The following is an 18243-nucleotide window of genomic DNA, read 5'->3' on the forward strand; positions in this document are numbered from 1 at the left end:
TTGAACACACTTTCTAACCACAAGAAACATGAGTTTATATTATTACTTAATTGCCACTCTTTACACAATTAATGGTGATTTGTGTCTGCATATAACCCTTATAAAACATTGTATACAGTACAGGCCAAAAGTTTGGAAACATGACTATTTTTAATGTTTTTGAAAGAAGTTTCTTCTGCTCATCAAGCCTGCATTTATTTGATCAAAAATACAGAAAATTGTTTTAATATTGTGATATATTATTACAATTTAAAATAATTGGTTTTCAATTTATTATACTTTAAATTATCATTTATTTCTGTGATGCAAAGCTGAATTTTCAGCATCATTACCCCAGTCTTCAGTGTCACATGTGACATCCAGTCTATCACATGATCCTTTAGAAATCATTCTAATATGATGATTCATTATCAAAGTTGGAAACAGTTCTGCTGCCTAATATATTTGATGAATAAAAGGTTAAAAAGAACTGCATTTATTCAAAATAAAAAAATATTTTCTAATAATATAAATCTTCTTTACTATCCCTTTTGATCAATTTAACACATCCTTGCTGAATAAAAGTATTGATTTATTTCAAAAAAAGAAAGAAAAAAAATTACTGACCCCAAATTACTGCCCAGTAGTGTATATTGTTGTTACAAAATATACTACTGTATATAAAAGTTTTATTTATTTATTTATTATTATTTCTTTTATTGGGTCACCTGATGGAGTTTTAGGACACCATTAGGTCACTTGATGGAGTTTTTCGGTTCCTTGCCACTGTTGCCTTTGGCTTGCTCAGTTGGGGATATTTTGGGGATATTTAATTTGATTTTATCAATCAATAAATTCCACTAGAAACAAACCTTGTTGTATTATTTTAATTTAATACTGTGAAGCTGCTTTGATATAATCTGTATTGTGAAAAGCGCTATATAAATATATTTTACTTGACTTGACAAAAGATTTATATTTTTTAAAAAATTGCTTTTTTTTAATTATTATTATTATTATTATTATTTTTTACTTTTTATTCATCAAAGTATCCTAAAAAAGTATCACAGGTTATGAAAAAATATTAAGCAGCAGAACTGTTTCCAACTTTGATAATGAATCATCATATTAGAATGATTTCTGGATCATGTGATAGACTGGATGTGACATGTGACACTGAAGACTGGGGTAATGATGCTGAAAATTCAGCTTTGCATCACAGAAATAAATGATAATTTAAAGTATAATAAATTGAAAACCAATTATTTTAAATTGTAATAATATAACACAATATTAAAACAATTTTCTGTATTTTTGATCAAATAAATGCAGGCTTGATGAGCAGAAGAAACTTCTTTCAAAAACATTAAAAACATTAATGTTTCCAAACTTTTGGCCTGTACTGTATGTCATTTTTATATAATAATAAATAAGGTCTCCTTTAAGCACAGCTAATAGAGAATGTTCTAAGAACTTTCTGAATGTTCTCAAATGTTCTGGCTTGGTTCTCTCAAAATTATGAGCAAATATTGTTTGCGTACTGTTAAGAGAACATTCGTTCAGAGATATCTGATCTTTAATAATGTTCTCTCAAGTTCTAAACATGTTAGCACAACAACGTTATTTATAGATTGTTCAACTTTTTTTTACTACAAATTTGTACATTTGTCTAATGTTTTTTAAAATGTTACTACTTGTTTCAGAACATTTAATGTTCCCATAATGTTTGCAAAATGATCAAATGAAATATTCCCTTAACATTCACATGCCCACCCAATAGCCTAACTTTTTCATAATTTAATGCAAAATGTTATTTCTCTGTAAAGCTCATGTTCTGAAACATTAGTGTACCTCCAGTTGAGAATTATTGGGTTTAAATTTTTTATCTTATCGGCTGCAGCTTCCAGCAGTTCATTTTTCAAAACAGGGCTCTTAACAATACAGTGTTCTCTCTGTCGGTAGCAATACTGTGGAGAGGCACAGCGGCAGCAGAACACTGCTTGCCTGCTTGAGACTCAATTCTGATGCCTCGGCAGCCAATTACGTAAATTCACAGCAGAAACAATGCATTTATTTGACTAAACTGATTCATTCCTTCAGAGTCAAGAGACAGGATTTTAATTTGTAAAACCTTTCCAGATGGTCTTAAGCAAGAAAAAGCAAATAAATCACAATAGGGAATAAAATGAATTTAATCCTGATACATTTCTTTTTGGTGAGATGAAGTAATCACTGTGTATTCTGTTCTATCCATGGTCGCTTGGCTTTCCTGTCAGTTGCCATGTAAGCTTAAAGAAACAAGAAGAAGAGTTCATTTGCCAAGCCTATTTCTATGATTTGTATGTCCATATAATACAAACACAGCAGTCTGTAAGCCCAGAGAATAAAATAAGCTTCACTGGAGCTGAGAGACATTGACATGGTAACAAATAATAGCATGAAAAACAAGAAGATAAAGGGTTTAAAAAATAGTAATAAAGAAAAACACCAATAATGAATTTCCATGTGTCAATTCGCAAACGATCAGATATGTTAGAAGTGATTTGCCAAAATAATAGCATGCTATGCAAGACTTATGCATGATTATTACCTCACACAGTTTTCATAACAGTGCAATAGTGAGCTGATAATGATAATGATAAAGGTTTTTGTCATGTTTGTATTTTTCTAAAGGCTCATTTTGTATAGGACTATAAATCAGAAACGGTAATGAATACAAGCGTAATACTGAATACTGACTCTACATTAAATGCTGATTGATGGGAAACAGATGTCCGGCCATTAAACTGTACCAATTTATCTTCTCACATCTGTAAATCCAAGAGTTTAACACAGGTGAATGACAGTTCCTTAAATGTCCACATGGTGTCAGTATTCCCAGAGGGAAGAGCTGTCTGCATTCTCTCCGTCTCCTTTCAGATTGCCTCCTTGGTCTCCTCGCAGGTATTTGCCGTTTTTGTTCCTCATAGCTATCCGTCCATGCTCTAAGAACTCAAAGCAGAAATCTTCAGGTGTGTCTCCATCAGAGCACACCAAACCACTGTTGGACACATACCAGAATTTTCCACCAGCACCTGTAGGAAAACAATAACTGGTCAGCTTTATTTAATAAATGACTTGAACCCTGGTTAATTCTGTGTTCATAAGCACATGACAAAAAATGCAAAAGTGTTACAAATTATATTGAAATATTATTTACAAATTTAAAACCTGTTAACTGTCACCCTCCATTTTGAGCATAGACGTGAAAATGCACAAATGCATCTGAACTTCGTGAACTGTATTTCATGAACGCTCTGGAATAAAGAGCTAAGGTTAAAAAATACACTCAGTAGATTATTGCAGAAATAAAAGTATGTAAAAAGACATAGAAGCTTCAGTTTACTGCAAAGCAAATGTACTGAACTAAAAAAAAACTGATATGATACAAAATACATATTTTACAAAATAACTTTGATTCTAATTGCAAGAAAATCAAACCAAGTTGAGTCCCAAATCTGAAGTTGATATCACAAAAATGTAGGTTCCTGTGAGATTTTGTCACTACTCTCTCACCCACATTCCATTGATTTTTTAAATGTTTTCTCCTGTCAAATTAAAGGGTTAGTTCACCCAAAAATGAAAATTCTGTCAGTAATTACTCACCCTCATGTTGTTCCAACCATGTAAGTCTTTCGTTCATCTTCGGATCACAAATTAAGATAATTTTGATGAAATCTGACAGCTGTCTCACTCCTCCATAGGCTTTCAGAGGGACCGAAACTCGCCGGCCCAGAATAGTTATTAAAAACATAGTTAAAATAGTCCAAGTGACTACAGTGGCTATACATTAAGTTTATCATGCGACGACAATACTTTTTGTGCAGAAAGTATAAAAAAATAACGACTTTATCCAACTATTAGTGTTCTTCAATGTGGGCCTCTGACGAGAGTTCACGGGGGCGCCAGGACGCATGCGTGAGAACTGAGATTACGGCGTTCTTCTTCTACTACTACTAACTTACTTGTTACTGGCTGCTCACTCCTTGGGAGTATTACCGCCATCTACTGTACAAGATGACGTCCCGACATCATCGAGACCTAAATCACAATAAGTGTCGAATTCAATAGCTTAAATACAGCGCGCGTCTTCCTCTGCTTATAAACAGACTGTTTTGCACTTCCGGCAGTGTCGGGACGTCATCTTGTACAGTAGATGGCGGTAATACGCCCAAGGAGTGAGCAGCCAGTATTGTCTACAAAATATACAAAAAGTATTGCCGTCGCATGATAAACTTAATGTATAGCCACTGTAGTCACTTGGACTATTTTAACGATGTTTTTAATAACTATTCTGGGCCGGCGAGTTTCGGTCCCTCTGAAAGCCTATGGAGGAGTGAGACAGCTGTCAGATTTCATCAAAAATATCTTAATTTGTGATCCGAAGATGAACGAAAGACTTACATGGTTGGAACAACATGAGGGTGAGTAATTACTGACAGAATTTTCATTTTTGGGTGAACTAACCCTTTAAAGGCACAATATGTAAGATTTTTGCATTAAACTATCCCAAAACCACTAGAACAGTTTTATATATTTTGTGCACTTTTGTACTTACATTATCCAAAATGATCCATTATCCAATTTCCAACAAATGTTTAAATTTGTGTCAACGGCGTCATGTCCGCTTTATCCTCGGTTTCCGTTTTTACTGCCGTAGAAACCATCTCAACACAGTCTCAACACAGTTTTTCTCAAAACTCTTGTTCAGTCTCATGGAAAAAATGGGGAAGTACGGTAGTAGTTTTAGCATCTAGCACGACACTCTGTTGTTGTTTCGCACAGTTGTCATGTCAAATGACCCAATAAGAATTGTGGACAAGAGGAGAAATAAAGCGAGGATCAATATCGGTCTTGCATTTCCAAGATGGAGAGAGCTCAGGTTTAACATAGTTTAACAAGTCTGGTGAACAAGTCTAGGGCAGTGTAATTAAACATTATGTGTTAAATAGTAAGTCAGCCTTTTTGCAAATGCTGTGGGTGTGTTCAAATGTACTTGATTGTTTTGAACACGTTAAGCTGCGCTGCGTTTCCCCACCATTTAATTCGACAAATCATGTGATCAAACGTAACGATTATAAAACTTTATTTCATTACCTCATCCATGAACATGATTGTGATTCCCGTCGGATTGATTTCCATCGGCAGTGAAGGTGAAGACGACAACTCCCATCGTTCCACGCTCTTTCACAGCTTCGTCAAGCTACGCCTTTGTTATTGTTTTGAATATGCGACCTCTAGCGGCGAAAATTACATACTGTGCCTTTAATACTTTTCTGTCACAATGTCACTTCTATCACAAAACAGTGGCCAAGTATAGAACCTTAAGTCTCAGACCTTACCAAAGATATGTGATTAGAAAAAGATTTGAAGATGAGTTTGTAGAATTTGAAACATGAGACTGCCCACTAGGGGGAGGAGCCTGCTAAACGTTTTTAGGGGTGATGTATTTTATAGGCCAAAACCCAGAAATGAGTTAGCATTTTAGAACTTCTGGTCGTCCTGTTCTTTGAACAGCTTGTTTGATTAAGGCTGCAGTCCGTAGCTTTTCCTCTTTGTCGCCATCTCTGTTCGAAATCTGCAATTGCAGTTATTTGCGGACTTATCAACTTTACGTGGGTTGTACATCGGCATGAAACAGCGCGGATGAATCCAATGTTGCGGATGTGTGCGGCTGTCAATCAACGCGCCGGTGTGGATACGGGCATTCAGAATCTCAGAATATACTTTTTGGAAGTATGACCAATATTAGAATTTTCAACGGAAAATGACGTCTGAACAAGTAAGTAACATCCACTTTTGTTCTGACCAACTAAGGGGAAAAAAGCATTGCAGTAAATCGCGCTGATTAAATCTAACGATCGCTTATCATATCATGTCAAACCGTGCGAATCATAAGAGCAGTTATTTTGTACCAACAAATAACAATCATAGTGCTATGAAATAAACGGTGTATGAACGGAATCCCTGTCATGCATAAACGTGTTATAATATAACATAATATAAACATCTTACGACAGGAACATTTTCACTTTACCGATCTGATTCAGATCCGATACTTGACAACGGAGGAGGCGGGTTTGATTTTCTTGGAGTAGAGGTGAATTGCTCCCTCTCATAGCTAGCACAAAATAATTCATATTTACCATAATAGCGATATACGAGAAAGGCACAACAAAGGAAACTCTGTAGATGTGACGTAATAACGCAAAGACATGCTCGAATTTCCCGTGGAAATCCACCAATACCACTGGAATTTTAATAATTATTAAAAGCTAACCGCTAAGCTAAAAAAGTTATGTTTTAGGCTATTTTTTTTTACGGGCTGCAGCTTTAAATGTTTGAAATAAGGTCCATGTTGAACACAAGCTCAAGATATTTTCACTTTATTTTACAATATAAATCAGTAATACCCCCTTGTGATGTTTTTAAAAAGCTTTTACTTGTCCTGAAAGCTGGTTGCTAACAAGTGGCTAAATGGGACTACAGAGGTTGTCGGGACATTAAACGTCATCAAGCCGAACAGGTAAACTCCTCTACTCACTACTCCACCTTCACAGCCTTGCTGTGTTTATAGTCATGAATCGTGCTCTTGCAAACTATTATAACTCGAACTTTCAGGGAAAATTAAGTCATGTGATGATGTGGCCATGGTGTAGTTTGGTTATAAACAAAAACCTGCCGAAAAGCTTAAAAATTCATTAAAGTTGTGTTTATTTGTGAAGATTATCATGACGAACAAAACATGTACCAATAATGAGCTTTTGTTAGTCTCAGACCTTATTTTTTGCTATAATCCAAAAGCCAATGGAAAAATCCTATTGGGTTTTTGTTGAGGGAACCAGTGTGATGCAACTTGGCCTACAAAAATACATCATCCCTGCAGCACTCTATGGTAACACAATGTCCCGTCACCAGGACACTGACAGTTAACAGGTTAAATGTTGAATGGTGAATGGTGCATTCCTCTTTTTTGTCTTAGATTTGGTATATTTCACAATATTGTATTCTAGTTTTATGGTTTTAAGAAAATACTGTATGCTTTTTTAAAGTTCCCTTGAAAATCAATTCCAGCTGGTTAATTAAAAATGCTGATTACAATTTACAGAAGTCATTGCCGGAAGCTCTTTTTGCCCTTAAATCAATTTCCAGGAAATAAAAGCTGTTATTTGCTTTCCAGAAAGCTGCTTTTGGATCTATTACAGGAAATACAGAATACAAACAATTGAAAATGTGGCTGAAGTAAAACTCACCTTTAATCTGGTATGCGCCATCATTGAACTGCAGTGTAAATATGTCATACACTGAACGATTGGCGTCCAGTGTATTAGAGTTCTTGTGGTGGCATACATAACCATTCTCTCCCCTCAGGATCAGAATAGGCCTATTGATCAGCTTCAGAATCAACTGCTCATCCTCACCTGGAAGAAAAAACAGGGTGGTATACGTATTTCAAATAACTTTTTATTTGAATTATATATATATAATTTTTTTTTGTGGGTAGCATCATGTATGAACTCACCCACAGAGTCACTGACTGCAGAAAGCTGGCCGTTTTTCTTAGTGCATACGTATTTTCCATTGCTGGCTCGCAGTGCCACCCGTCGACCGAGCCACACTATGTCAAACATGGTGTTGGCACCGCTGCACACAGTGGGAGATTGTACATATTAGTGTTCATAATGTATAATGTCATAATGTTCAATAACATGTACACCCACAGAAAACAGGAGAAAATGAGATGGCTTCACTGTTACTGTGTTTTGGATGCATTTACCAATAGTTACATAATATAATTTTTGCATAGCTCATAAGTGAAAGAGAATTAATAGAAGAAAGTCTGAAAGTAAAGCTAAATCTTACGCTTCAGTAGCTGTTGACTGGATGCCTCCATGAGCGACAAGCGTCCAGTAATTCCCTTCGTTAGTTCTGAATTTGCACTTTCTTGTGTCTTTATCAATTTCCATTTGAAACGTCTCCATGTCCGTCTCATCGTCCTGATTGGCTGAGACACTCACTCCTGTTGAAGCACATGAGACAAAAACAACTTGTTTTTAATTTAAAATGGGAGAACTGCACATTTTTGCTTATTCAGAAAATGTTTAGAATAAAGTTTGAAATTGTGCCTCAAACATATTAGCAGCCTTACTTATTTGACATGTTAGAAGTCAATACTTGTCTCAATTAAATGATTTAGATCCACTTTTACTAGAAGTTCATTAAGGTTGTAAATCTGAAAAAGCTCCTTAAGGTCAATTTATATTTTTTACATGCACATACATTCCTGTTCAAAAGTTTGAGGTTCGGTAGGATTTTTCAAATTGTTTTTGAAGGCAGTATGTTCAACAAGGCTGCATTTTGATAAAAATACAGAAAAAAACAGTAGCATTGTCAAATATTATTACAATTAAAAAATGTTTTTTTTTTTTTTTTTTTTATATCTTAAAATGTAATAGAGTTCCTGTGATGGCAAAGCTGAATTTTCAGCATAATTTCTCCAGTCACATGATCATGTGTCACATGATCCATCAGAAATCATTCTAATATTCTGACTTGGTGCTCAAGAAACATTTCTTATTATGATGAAATGATGAAGTTCAACAGAACAGCATTAGATTATGAAGCCCATCCTTATCAGGAACATTATATGACTATTTAAAAAAAAAAATATATAAAAAAAAAATATATATATAATATAATATAATATATAATATATATATATATATATATATATATAAAATCGGAAAAAAATATCGAACCTTTTCATTGAAGTAAAAGAATTGAAAGTTGTTAATCACATTATGAAATAAATGTTTTTCTCCAAAACACGTTGGCCACAATTATTGGCAGCCCTAGAAATTTTTACGAGTAAAATATCTCTGAAGTATATTCCCATTAATATTTACCTTTATTTAGCACACCAGGGTGACTAGGAACATGAAATTGTCCAGCTATGACGTCTTGTTTCACAGGAGTTTAAATATGAGGAAACACAAAGGCCAAATTCCCTTAATCATCCATCACAATGAGTAAAACCAAAGAATATAGTTCTGATGTGCATCAAAAGATTGCTGAGCTTCACAAAATAGAAAGTGGCTGTAAGAAAATATCTAAAGAATTGAAAACCCCCATTTTGACCATCAGGGCAATAATTAAGAAGTTCCAGATGATGTTACGAATCTGCCAGGAAGAGGACGTGTGTCTCTATTGTCTTAATGCACGGTGAGGAGGAAAGTTTGAGTGGCCAAAGACTCTCCAAAGATCACAGATGGAGAATTGCAGAGATTACTTGAGTCTTGGGGGTCAGAAAGCCTAAAAAAAATGATCAAATAACCCTTACATCACCACATGTTGTTTGATAGGGTTTCAAGAAAAATCCTCCTCGCTCCTCCAAAAATAAACTCCAGCATATTCAGTTGTCAGACACGACTGGATCTTCAAAAGGGACCGGATTCTATGGTCAGATGAAACAAAAAAAGGGATTTGCTTTGGTGCAAACAGGGATAACAAGTACCCCATGCCTACGGTTAAATATACTGTTGGATCTTATATGTTGTGGGCCTATTTTTTTGCTGGAGGTCCTGGACATCTAGTTCATATAGATGGTATTATGGATTCTAGCAAATATCAACAGATAAAAAATCAAAACCTGACAGCCTTTTCTAGAAATCTTATAATGGGCCGTGGTTGGATCTTCCATCAGGACAACGGTCCAAAACAAACATCAAAATCAACACAAAAATGGGTAACTGAGCACAAAATGAAGCTTCTGCCATGACCGTCCCAGTCCCCTAAACTGAACCCTATAGAAAATGAGTGGGGTGAACTGAACAGAAGAAGCACCAACATGAACTTGTGAATCTGAAGGATCTGGAGAGATTCTGTATGGAGGAATGGTCTCTGATCTCTTGTCAGTTATTCTCCAAACTCATCAGGCATTATAGGAGAAGACTCAGAGCTAAAGGAGATTCCAAAAAGTATTTAATAACAGGGAGCCAATAATTATGGCCAGCTTTATTTGCAGAAAAGCATTTATTTCATAATGTGATTTACCCCCCACTTTCAATTCTTTTACTTCAATGAAAGGTTAGATATATATATATATACATACAGTATATATATATTTTTTTTTTATAGTCATATATTAAAAATAATAAACTTTAAGTTTACTTAAAACTGCTGAATTTTACCTAAATAGAAGTATTCAGACTTTGAATATTAGAACATTATACCGCACGCTTTTCTAAGTCCATTTCAAATGTATCAGCTTAACCGAGATAGCATGTGTTTGTCCTGAACTTTCCCCCAGTTTGGAATCCTGAAGTGAGACAAAGCACCAGCATGATTAACTTCACTGCCACGCACGACAGGCATCAACCTGATTCTGAGTCCTGTTCTGGCGCAATGTCTACAACGGACCATGTTTATTTAAGACTCACATCTATAGTTAATGGAGCCCAAACATGTCACTCCGCTGTCTATAAACATCCTTTATATCAATACAAGATTACTGTTGTTTTGAAATGAGGAGGTTTACTCTATTAGTCACAATGACAGATCCATTCCAAATCACTGTATTATTTGTAACATTAACATTTACACAACAAGACCACTGGCTGAGGTCTGAAACATTTTTCATATCCAAGCCATTAATCAAAAGCTATTGGGTTGAGTAACACATGTAGACTCTGTGTGTTTCTATAAAAAACCTTGTGTATTTTGCTCTATGTACCTAAAGTATATTCATGCATGTATTTTGTTATTGGCAAACAACAAACATCTTATTTCTGACTGTGCATCTGAATTATCATTCAGTGCAGAAGGGCAAAACCACTTGTGATTATATCTTTCTCCTTGCACTGATAAAACCGTGGCATAGAAACCACGACCTTGGCAGGGCCAGAGGCTTCGCTGCACCCTGCTGGGTTTCTATGCCAATTAGTCTTGGGATTGTTTCATGGCATTCATTAGACTAAAACGTAACGCATACTGTAGCTTTGTTCAAGAAACATCTTGAAAACAGAACACATGACCAAGTCATGCAGTACATGAGAGTACTTGTTTACTTGTAAGTGGCAAAAGTATGGTTGGTTAATAAGTTTGAGTTTTCAAATGCTATTTCTGGCACTGAAATGGAGAAAATCCATTTGTCTGTCTGTCTGTCTATCTACAAACAAATTTACCCTTGGGTATTAATGAAGACACCTTGACACACACACACACACACACACACACACACTACTTAAATGTTTTTAAAATAAGTCTTTTCTGCTCCGAACCTGCATTTATTTGATCACAATACAGTAAAAACTGTAATTTTGTGAAATATTATTACAATTTCTATTTGAATTTTCAGCATCATTACTCCAGTCTTCAGTGTCACATGATCCTACAGAAATCATTCTAATATACTTATTACACCGTTTAAAAAATTATTTAAAAAAACTGAAAAATACATATAAATTAATTAAATGTGTATAGAACTAATTTAAAATAATAATAAACATTTTTAAAAATATAGAAATTAAGTATAAATAAATAAAAAGATGGTATTTCTCAACCTAATGTATGAGGTCTTCAAAGGCTTTTGATGAAACCAACAAACATAATTTCAGTCAAGTGTGTCCAAACTTTTGTGTAGTAGTGCAACTAAATGATTGAATTACATGATCTCAACCAAAACAGACGGCATCGTGCAACATGCGTTAAAAGGATTGTAGTGGCTAAGGCTCAAAGTGGATGTATCCGAAAATATCCCTTGATCATTTTCTTAATCCTTTAACAGGCCAGATCCTGCACCGTACCCCCTTCTCCCTCCACCCTGCCATCCTTCCTGCCCCTCCCTTTCTCATGCTGCAACCTCTCCTAATTCACAGCATGCAAAGATACACAAAGCTGCACAGTAGGGCCCAGTAAGCAGCTTTTTTTTTTTGAGTAGCGTATGTACAATCCTCCAGTTCCGAGGAAAACCAGTCGGGAGGCTGAAGTAATACCATTGTTTCGACGGGACTCTGCAGGGCTCCTTAGACACGCTGGGAAAGAAACCAGGCCTATCAGCAGAATCTGTGGCCATCGATCACTCCACCGTGGAATGCTTTTTTTTCTTTTCTTTTTTTGCAATATGATTTAGGCTATCCATGTGTGCTTGTGTTTCTCTCTCCGCCTGTCACTTTTTCTCACACAGCATGGACCGTGTGAGAAAATGATTTTGATTTTATACAAATCATATGATTTTTACAAATCATAATGGCTTATCAATAGACACTATATGGTCGTCCTTTGGAATTGGATTCTATAATCCAATTCCTAATGGCTAATAATGAGAACACACAGTGTTAACGTATTGTTTTGGTTGGAACCAAAGCACAACTACCAGCCAAAGTCGCCAAAACAAAGTCTCATCAAGACAAAATCAGGGATAACGAAAAAGAAACAGCTTCAGATGTTTCTTTTTCTCAGATCAAACCTCACTCCGCTGCAGCGGTTTTCATTTCTGTGGCCCGTTACACTTTATTTTCCAATTTCACGTCTGACTCTGCTTTAGTTTTGCACCAAAGATAGAAGAAGAGAGGCCAGCTGGGGCAGGACACTCTATCTCCTCTGTTGATCATTCCTCATCCACGGCATTGTGATTACTGAGCTCAATCCTGAACTCCTGCGAATGACCTCACTCCCATCACAGAATGCTCCCTCTCAATTTACCAATCCATTTCTGTGGAATGTAACAGTACCCAGAGACAGCGAGAGGACCTTCTCAAAACTGGGGCAAGTAGATCGCTGCATGCGTACCAGGTCAAATACCTATCGGAGAACACAAAAGATGCATGGGAGAACACTACAAAAGGTGCGTGTTTTGGTTTAACATGCATGAAGTATATAATGGTGTTCAAAAGTCTGTGGCTACATTGACAATCTGGAAAGATTTTAAAAGAAATATAAATATAATAAAAAAGCTCTAGTGCTGCTGTCACTAAAGCAGAAAGTGGACAAACTAAAAAAAAAGATTCAACTTTTAGTCATGTTGATATTATAATTTGTCGTGACATTTATGACAAAAAAGAAGCATTTTCACTAGCGGTCCCAGACTTTTGGACCCTTACACAAGTGAAGATGTCTACTTAGAAATATTTGGCCCACATTAAAGCAGTGATCTCCAAATGTACCAAGACAGTCACTCTGAGATGAATTTTTAATGGTAAAGTGATGCCACAATCCACTGTCTTTCATTTTGTTAGTTTCTTTCTTTCTTTCTCAATATCTCTTTGTGCTCATCTTCTTTTCACCTTCCGGACCGGATTAGAATGCTCCAGGGAACACTGTGGAGGTGATGAAGAACATGGTAACAGATCCACCCGCCTGAGTGGATGCCATCTTTCCGACTCAAGAATGAAAGCCACACAACATGCATGGAGCTACTGCATAAAAGTACACCACAACCAAACTAAAGTGATAAACATCATATCTTGGCTAATAATAGTGATATTTCTGGAAAAACTGTGCAGTGTCACTACTCATTATTGATTAAAAGATCATCTGTGAGTTTGTGTTGTGTCCCAGGGCGAGAGGCCTGGGGCTTAATGAACGTCAGACCTGCAGAGCTGATTGGCAGTCCTGTCTGAAGTCATCTCTGGTTCCCTTCATCATGTAGAGACTCTCTAAAAGAAATGAACTGCTTCATCCATTAGCAGAATCACTTTACCTAATTGCTTTTTGCACAGAATGAATGTGCAATAGATGGGGAGAGATGCTTCTTGTTCATTAAGAACAAATGTTCCATCTGGCCTGTGTCATTTTCCTTGTCTTTTTTCACCCATAATGAAATGGGGTTTTTTTGCCAATATGTTGATACTTCATGTTTCTTAATGTTGAATCGACACTGAACCATTTGAAGCAAGGGAAACGCACTGTAGGACTCAATAAGAGTTATAATGTGTGACTCAAAACATCTCACCTCTTAATTTTGATTACAATCCAGAGATTTTAGCTATGGCTTCAGATGCTAACATTTCAGACCTCACAATTTAGGATCTGTATAATAGCTGCCTTGTAACCTCTTTAGCTACTAAAAGTAAATCATTTTCTTTGTGCTCTCAATTGGCTCCTGGTGCACATGCTTTGCTACCACAAACTTTTCGGATGGCTGGCATTAAATAACTCTATCCCATGGGTAAACTAAACTGACAATACAACATCATGTCCTCCCCAGGGAACTGCTGCTAAAGTCTTTGATTTATGATCTTTTTACAATGACAAAAAAGCAATACCGTTCACCTGTCCACACCCATAATGCATTATGTGTCTATTCATTGGGATTTTGTGCCTGATATTTCTTCCTCCTGCCTGTCTTGTTCTCCTTTCTGCTGTATACTTTCACACTCCATTGTCCCTTTCCCCCCATTGGTTTTTTCCCCCTGTCGGGCAGAACCCAACTGCTCCTGAAGGACTCTCTGATTTGTGTGTCCCCATTGTAGACCAGCACATTGCATGGTCCACAGATAAAGAAATGCGGCGGAAGGCTTGTGTTTCTGAAAGCAGACTCCACCATCATTGAAATGCCCCTGTCCACTCAATTATTTATCACACCTCGCCACTAGTGTGTGCATGCGTGCATGTGCTTATATCAGAGCATCTTGGTCCTATTTTGTTATATAAAAGCACTGGCTAAAAGTATATCACTCTGTGAAAAATATGCGTATGTCTGTGTGTATCTGTGAGAATGAGAAAGAGTGTAAGACCAAAAGAGAGAGAGAGAGAGAGATGGATGAGTGTACTGGAGGGGACAGGATATGTTACTGACCTAGCTTACTATGGTGGATATTCAAAGCCATTCAGTTTCTCCAGTAATTTATCTATTGCAGGTGGCTCAAAATGCTTACCAAGAGCTCTGCACTGGAGATAATGGATAATGTTCCAGCATGCAAGATTTACATTACAGAACTTAGTTGCTCAGTCAAGACAGGAAACTACAATTATGCAGTGTGTTTGTTAGCAGAGCACATGGCCAGAGAATAAAAATCGGCTATGTCTGGCAGATTAATATTGGCCAACTCAGCTGAAAAGACAGCTGCCATATATTATTTCTGTGAGGTCACGCTCATGGGTGTGACTCAGTGTTCACCTGCTCTCCAGGCTAGTTTCCATAGATTTGACTATGTGTGCATAGTTTGCCATCCAGCTGCAATTTTGCATGCAATTTATTTTCATGCATTGGTATGCTTGCATATAAAACACTAATGGCGAGCAAGACTGATAGCACAACAGTGCAAGTTATGCTCAGAATGCTAAAATCAAGTTGTTTAGCATATTATTCAATCTGAAAATTAAATTTTTCACTGAATCTACAATTGACATTTACATGCCTGCACTCCATACTCTAGCTTTCTATATCTGGTTACCCAAGAGGTATTAAAAGTACTTAATAGTTGTAATGAGGACTCACATCTGTTACACAAGTCGCCACAGGAGTGCTAAGGGAGAGGGACAAACCTTACAGTATATTGATAGTTCCCTTGAATCTCCTTAAAGGAATAATTCACCCCAAAAAAATTTAATCTGCCATCATTTTATTACTCTTCAAGCCATTCCAAATCTGTATGACTTGCTTTCTTCTGCAGAACATAAAAACATGATATTTTGAATATTCTGTTTTTGTCCATACCACAAAAGCCAGTTTGGTCCAATATAACATTAGACCCCACTGATTTTCATTTTACAGACACTGAGACAAAATATCTTAGTGTTTCACAGTATAAAATATTTTACGGTAAACTGTTATTTAATTAACTTTTACAATATTTTAAAGATTGTTTTCATAGCATGTGGTCCTCCTGTAGGGAAATGTCAATAGAAATTCAACCAGCACCACTTACCTTGTCGGATGGAGACAAATCTGTTGTTGGCGGCCTGAAACACCACTTGCGGATGGCTTTCCTCGAGATCAAACAACTCGTCTTTGCCAGGTTTGGAGCAGCGTCCAGAGCGCAGAGTTCCAGTGGGCCCCATGGGGGTCAAGTACTTCCCCTCACAGTCCTTGAAGGCCAATTTGCCTGATTTCAGTTCCAAGGTGTAGCCTGTCCCACGGCCATTTTCAGAGGACAGTTTTCCGTCGTTGCTCAGGAAACGGCTGTCACTGGTCTTTAGACAATATTTGCCGTCCATGTACACAAGAGTTAGAAGAGCATCCACACCCCAGGGGATGTTGCTGTCCACAGCAATCTCTCCCTCTGGAGACGCTAGGTGGGCATAGCGTTTGCGGGCCACACTGAGCAGATTTGCCTGTGGGTGCAGGGCCAAGTGCATGGCCCATAGTTCTGCCTCGCCAATGGTCTGAGCGAAGCAGGACAGGTAGTCCTCCGAGCCTCCAAAGAAGCGCAGATATGGCTCGGACTGCAGGGCCCAGCGGCCGTCTGACTGTGCCACAATCAGAAAGCGGCAGTCGCTCTCTTTGGTCTCAGCCTCGCAGCTCACCTTGCCATCTTTGTCGGAAGCCAGGTAGCGACCCAGGTGACTGCGCAAGTAAACCACCTGACCATCCTGCTCATCATGCTCTAGAGTCCAGATCTGCTTCTTCTTGAGACTTGGAGCTGAAGCATTCATCTTGAAGCCGAAGGCCTCCGCTGTTAAATAGCGATTCTCATGATTAATAAGCCCGAATTGTAGCTTGAGGGCTTTACTGCCATTGGAGGGCATCCTGGCTTACAACCCAAATGGAAGCCAGAGAGTGTTGAAAGTCCAGAGAAGAAGCTGATCAGCCTGTAGACTTACAAAGTTAGCTCTCCTATGTGTCCTGATTAATTTGCTTCTTATTGGGGAAGAGTAAAGTGAAGTCCACTTCACTATAGACTCCTTAGTGTAGCCTACTCTCTTCAGATACAGGCCTTAACTTTCTTTATTAGGCCTAAGTTCCTCTTCTAGTTTTGTCCCTGGTCCTGGCCTCTCCGCTCGGTAAAAACAACGTCTTGCTCCCCGGAGAGCTTGCAGAGGCTCTGGAGATTTTTTCCCTGTGTTTCCTAATCAGATCAGATTATAATCAGGAGGACTCAACACCTCAATCCAGAGAGCTGCTGACGTCACCCTGATCCCAACGGTTCCTTTTCCTCTGCACCTCTTTCACCCGCTTTCTTTCTCATTCCCTTTCCTTCTCAATTCACCTGCATCTCTTGTCCTCTTCATTGGCTGCCTTTGAGATTGTGGGACTACTGATCTCTTAAAGAGATGCTGCTCAAGACCGAGTCACACGGTTTTACTTCTTCTCGATGCCTTAGTCATCTCAGTCCTTCAGTCCTTCAGTCTGACATCTGATTGGTTTGTCTCCTCCTTGTCCTCTTCTAAGTATTTTTACTTCAGTCACATCCTTAAGACATGTGCATCCATTAAAAAGACACATCATTCTCCTCCGAGACCTTGAGAAATGGAAGCATGTTAGTGTGCAAGGTGCCCACTAATATGTAAGGCCAGCTTGTCAACAAATGGCACATGAAGTACAGTGCAGCTTTTCGGGTGTACTTCGACACCTTTTCTACCTCCCTTTCACCTGTTGTCGTATCCTCTTATGTTTCTTTTTATACGTCCTTTCTCCTCTTTTGCTATATTGGACGTATTCTTACACTAGAGACCCTTTATGGAGGCCCAGTAATCCACCCGTTCTATAGTGCTCCTGCCTTTGTCCTCCTCCCCAGTCTCTAACTCTTTGCTGATGGCGCTTTGACACAAAGCTGGGTAACCAGAGCCCTCCCCCAGCACCAGTGGTAGTGGCCTGAGAGGGGGATCGGCTTTCCAGTGCACACTCAGGATACAGTTACATGACTTCTCTGATTCCGAGCTCGGTTGGTCATCTTTATTACACCAATGTGCATATGGGTGTGTGAGTGTAGGTGGAGGTAACAAACAGATGCTTATTCAAATATTCCTGACATGCAGCCATTGAAGACCAATTCACTGTGACTGAAAACATCTCTCCAGCTCTTTTCCAGTCACATAAGTGGTTTGCTTAGCATTTCACTGGCTGTATTGCCTCATGTTTGCGTAATGCTACACATATTGTCGATCCATTTCAAATCCCAAGCATGTTTGTTCGAAAAACAGTCTCCACCACAGGCCCCTAATCTGCCTTTCAATGATCCAACTCTTTTATTAGACCAATCTAATCCATAGCAGCCCCAAACCCCTCCTCCTCTCCTTGGGCGCGTCTTGGACACAGAACCTTCCATCTGTCGGTGACTGACC

At 37.8% G+C, this 18243-nt stretch overlaps 1 protein-coding gene across 2 annotated transcripts; it reads right to left on the reverse strand.

The window, feature by feature from the left end:
- Positions 1–2030: 2030 nt before the first annotated feature.
- On the reverse strand, positions 2031–17701 carry fscn2b (fascin actin-bundling protein 2b, retinal). Of its 2 annotated transcripts, XR_014630114.1 has the most exons (7): positions 15888–17701; positions 7882–8038; positions 7541–7662; positions 7272–7439; positions 5116–5255; positions 4577–4730; positions 2919–3053 (listed from the first exon to the last, which is right to left on the reverse strand). XR_014630114.1 is itself a non-coding variant. In XM_084434139.1 (5 exons), the coding sequence occupies exons 1-5, from the start codon at positions 16705–16707 to the stop codon at positions 2848–2850; spliced, it is 1473 nt and encodes a 490-aa protein (XP_084290265.1). In that variant the 5' UTR covers positions 16708–17701; the 3' UTR covers positions 2031–2847. The 2 variants fall into 2 exon arrangements, 1 of the variants encoding a protein (XP_084290265.1); XM_084434139.1 differs by lacking the exons at positions 4577–4730; positions 5116–5255 and having other exon boundaries at positions 2031–3053.
- Positions 17702–18243: the final 542 nt, after the last annotated feature.

This window comes from Rutilus rutilus, assembly GCF_951802725.1.
Source record: "Rutilus rutilus genome assembly, chromosome: 16".
Lineage (NCBI taxonomy): Eukaryota > Metazoa > Chordata > Actinopteri > Cypriniformes > Leuciscidae > Rutilus > Rutilus rutilus.

Bases quoted from the DNA above. Each gene is read 5' to 3' on its own strand.
- fscn2b (XM_084434139.1), bottom strand. From the start codon at position 16,707: ATGCCCTCCAATGGCAGTAAAGCCCTCAAGCTACAATTCGGGCTTATT. The intron at 8,039-15,887 runs GTAAGTGGTGCT...GTGCTTCAACAG, and splicing joins ATTTGTCTCCATCCGACAAG to GAGTGAGTGTCTCAGCCAAT. The intron at 7,663-7,881 runs GTAAGATTTAGC...CACTGTGTGCAG, and splicing joins CAGTCAACAGCTACTGAAGC to CGGTGCCAACACCATGTTTG.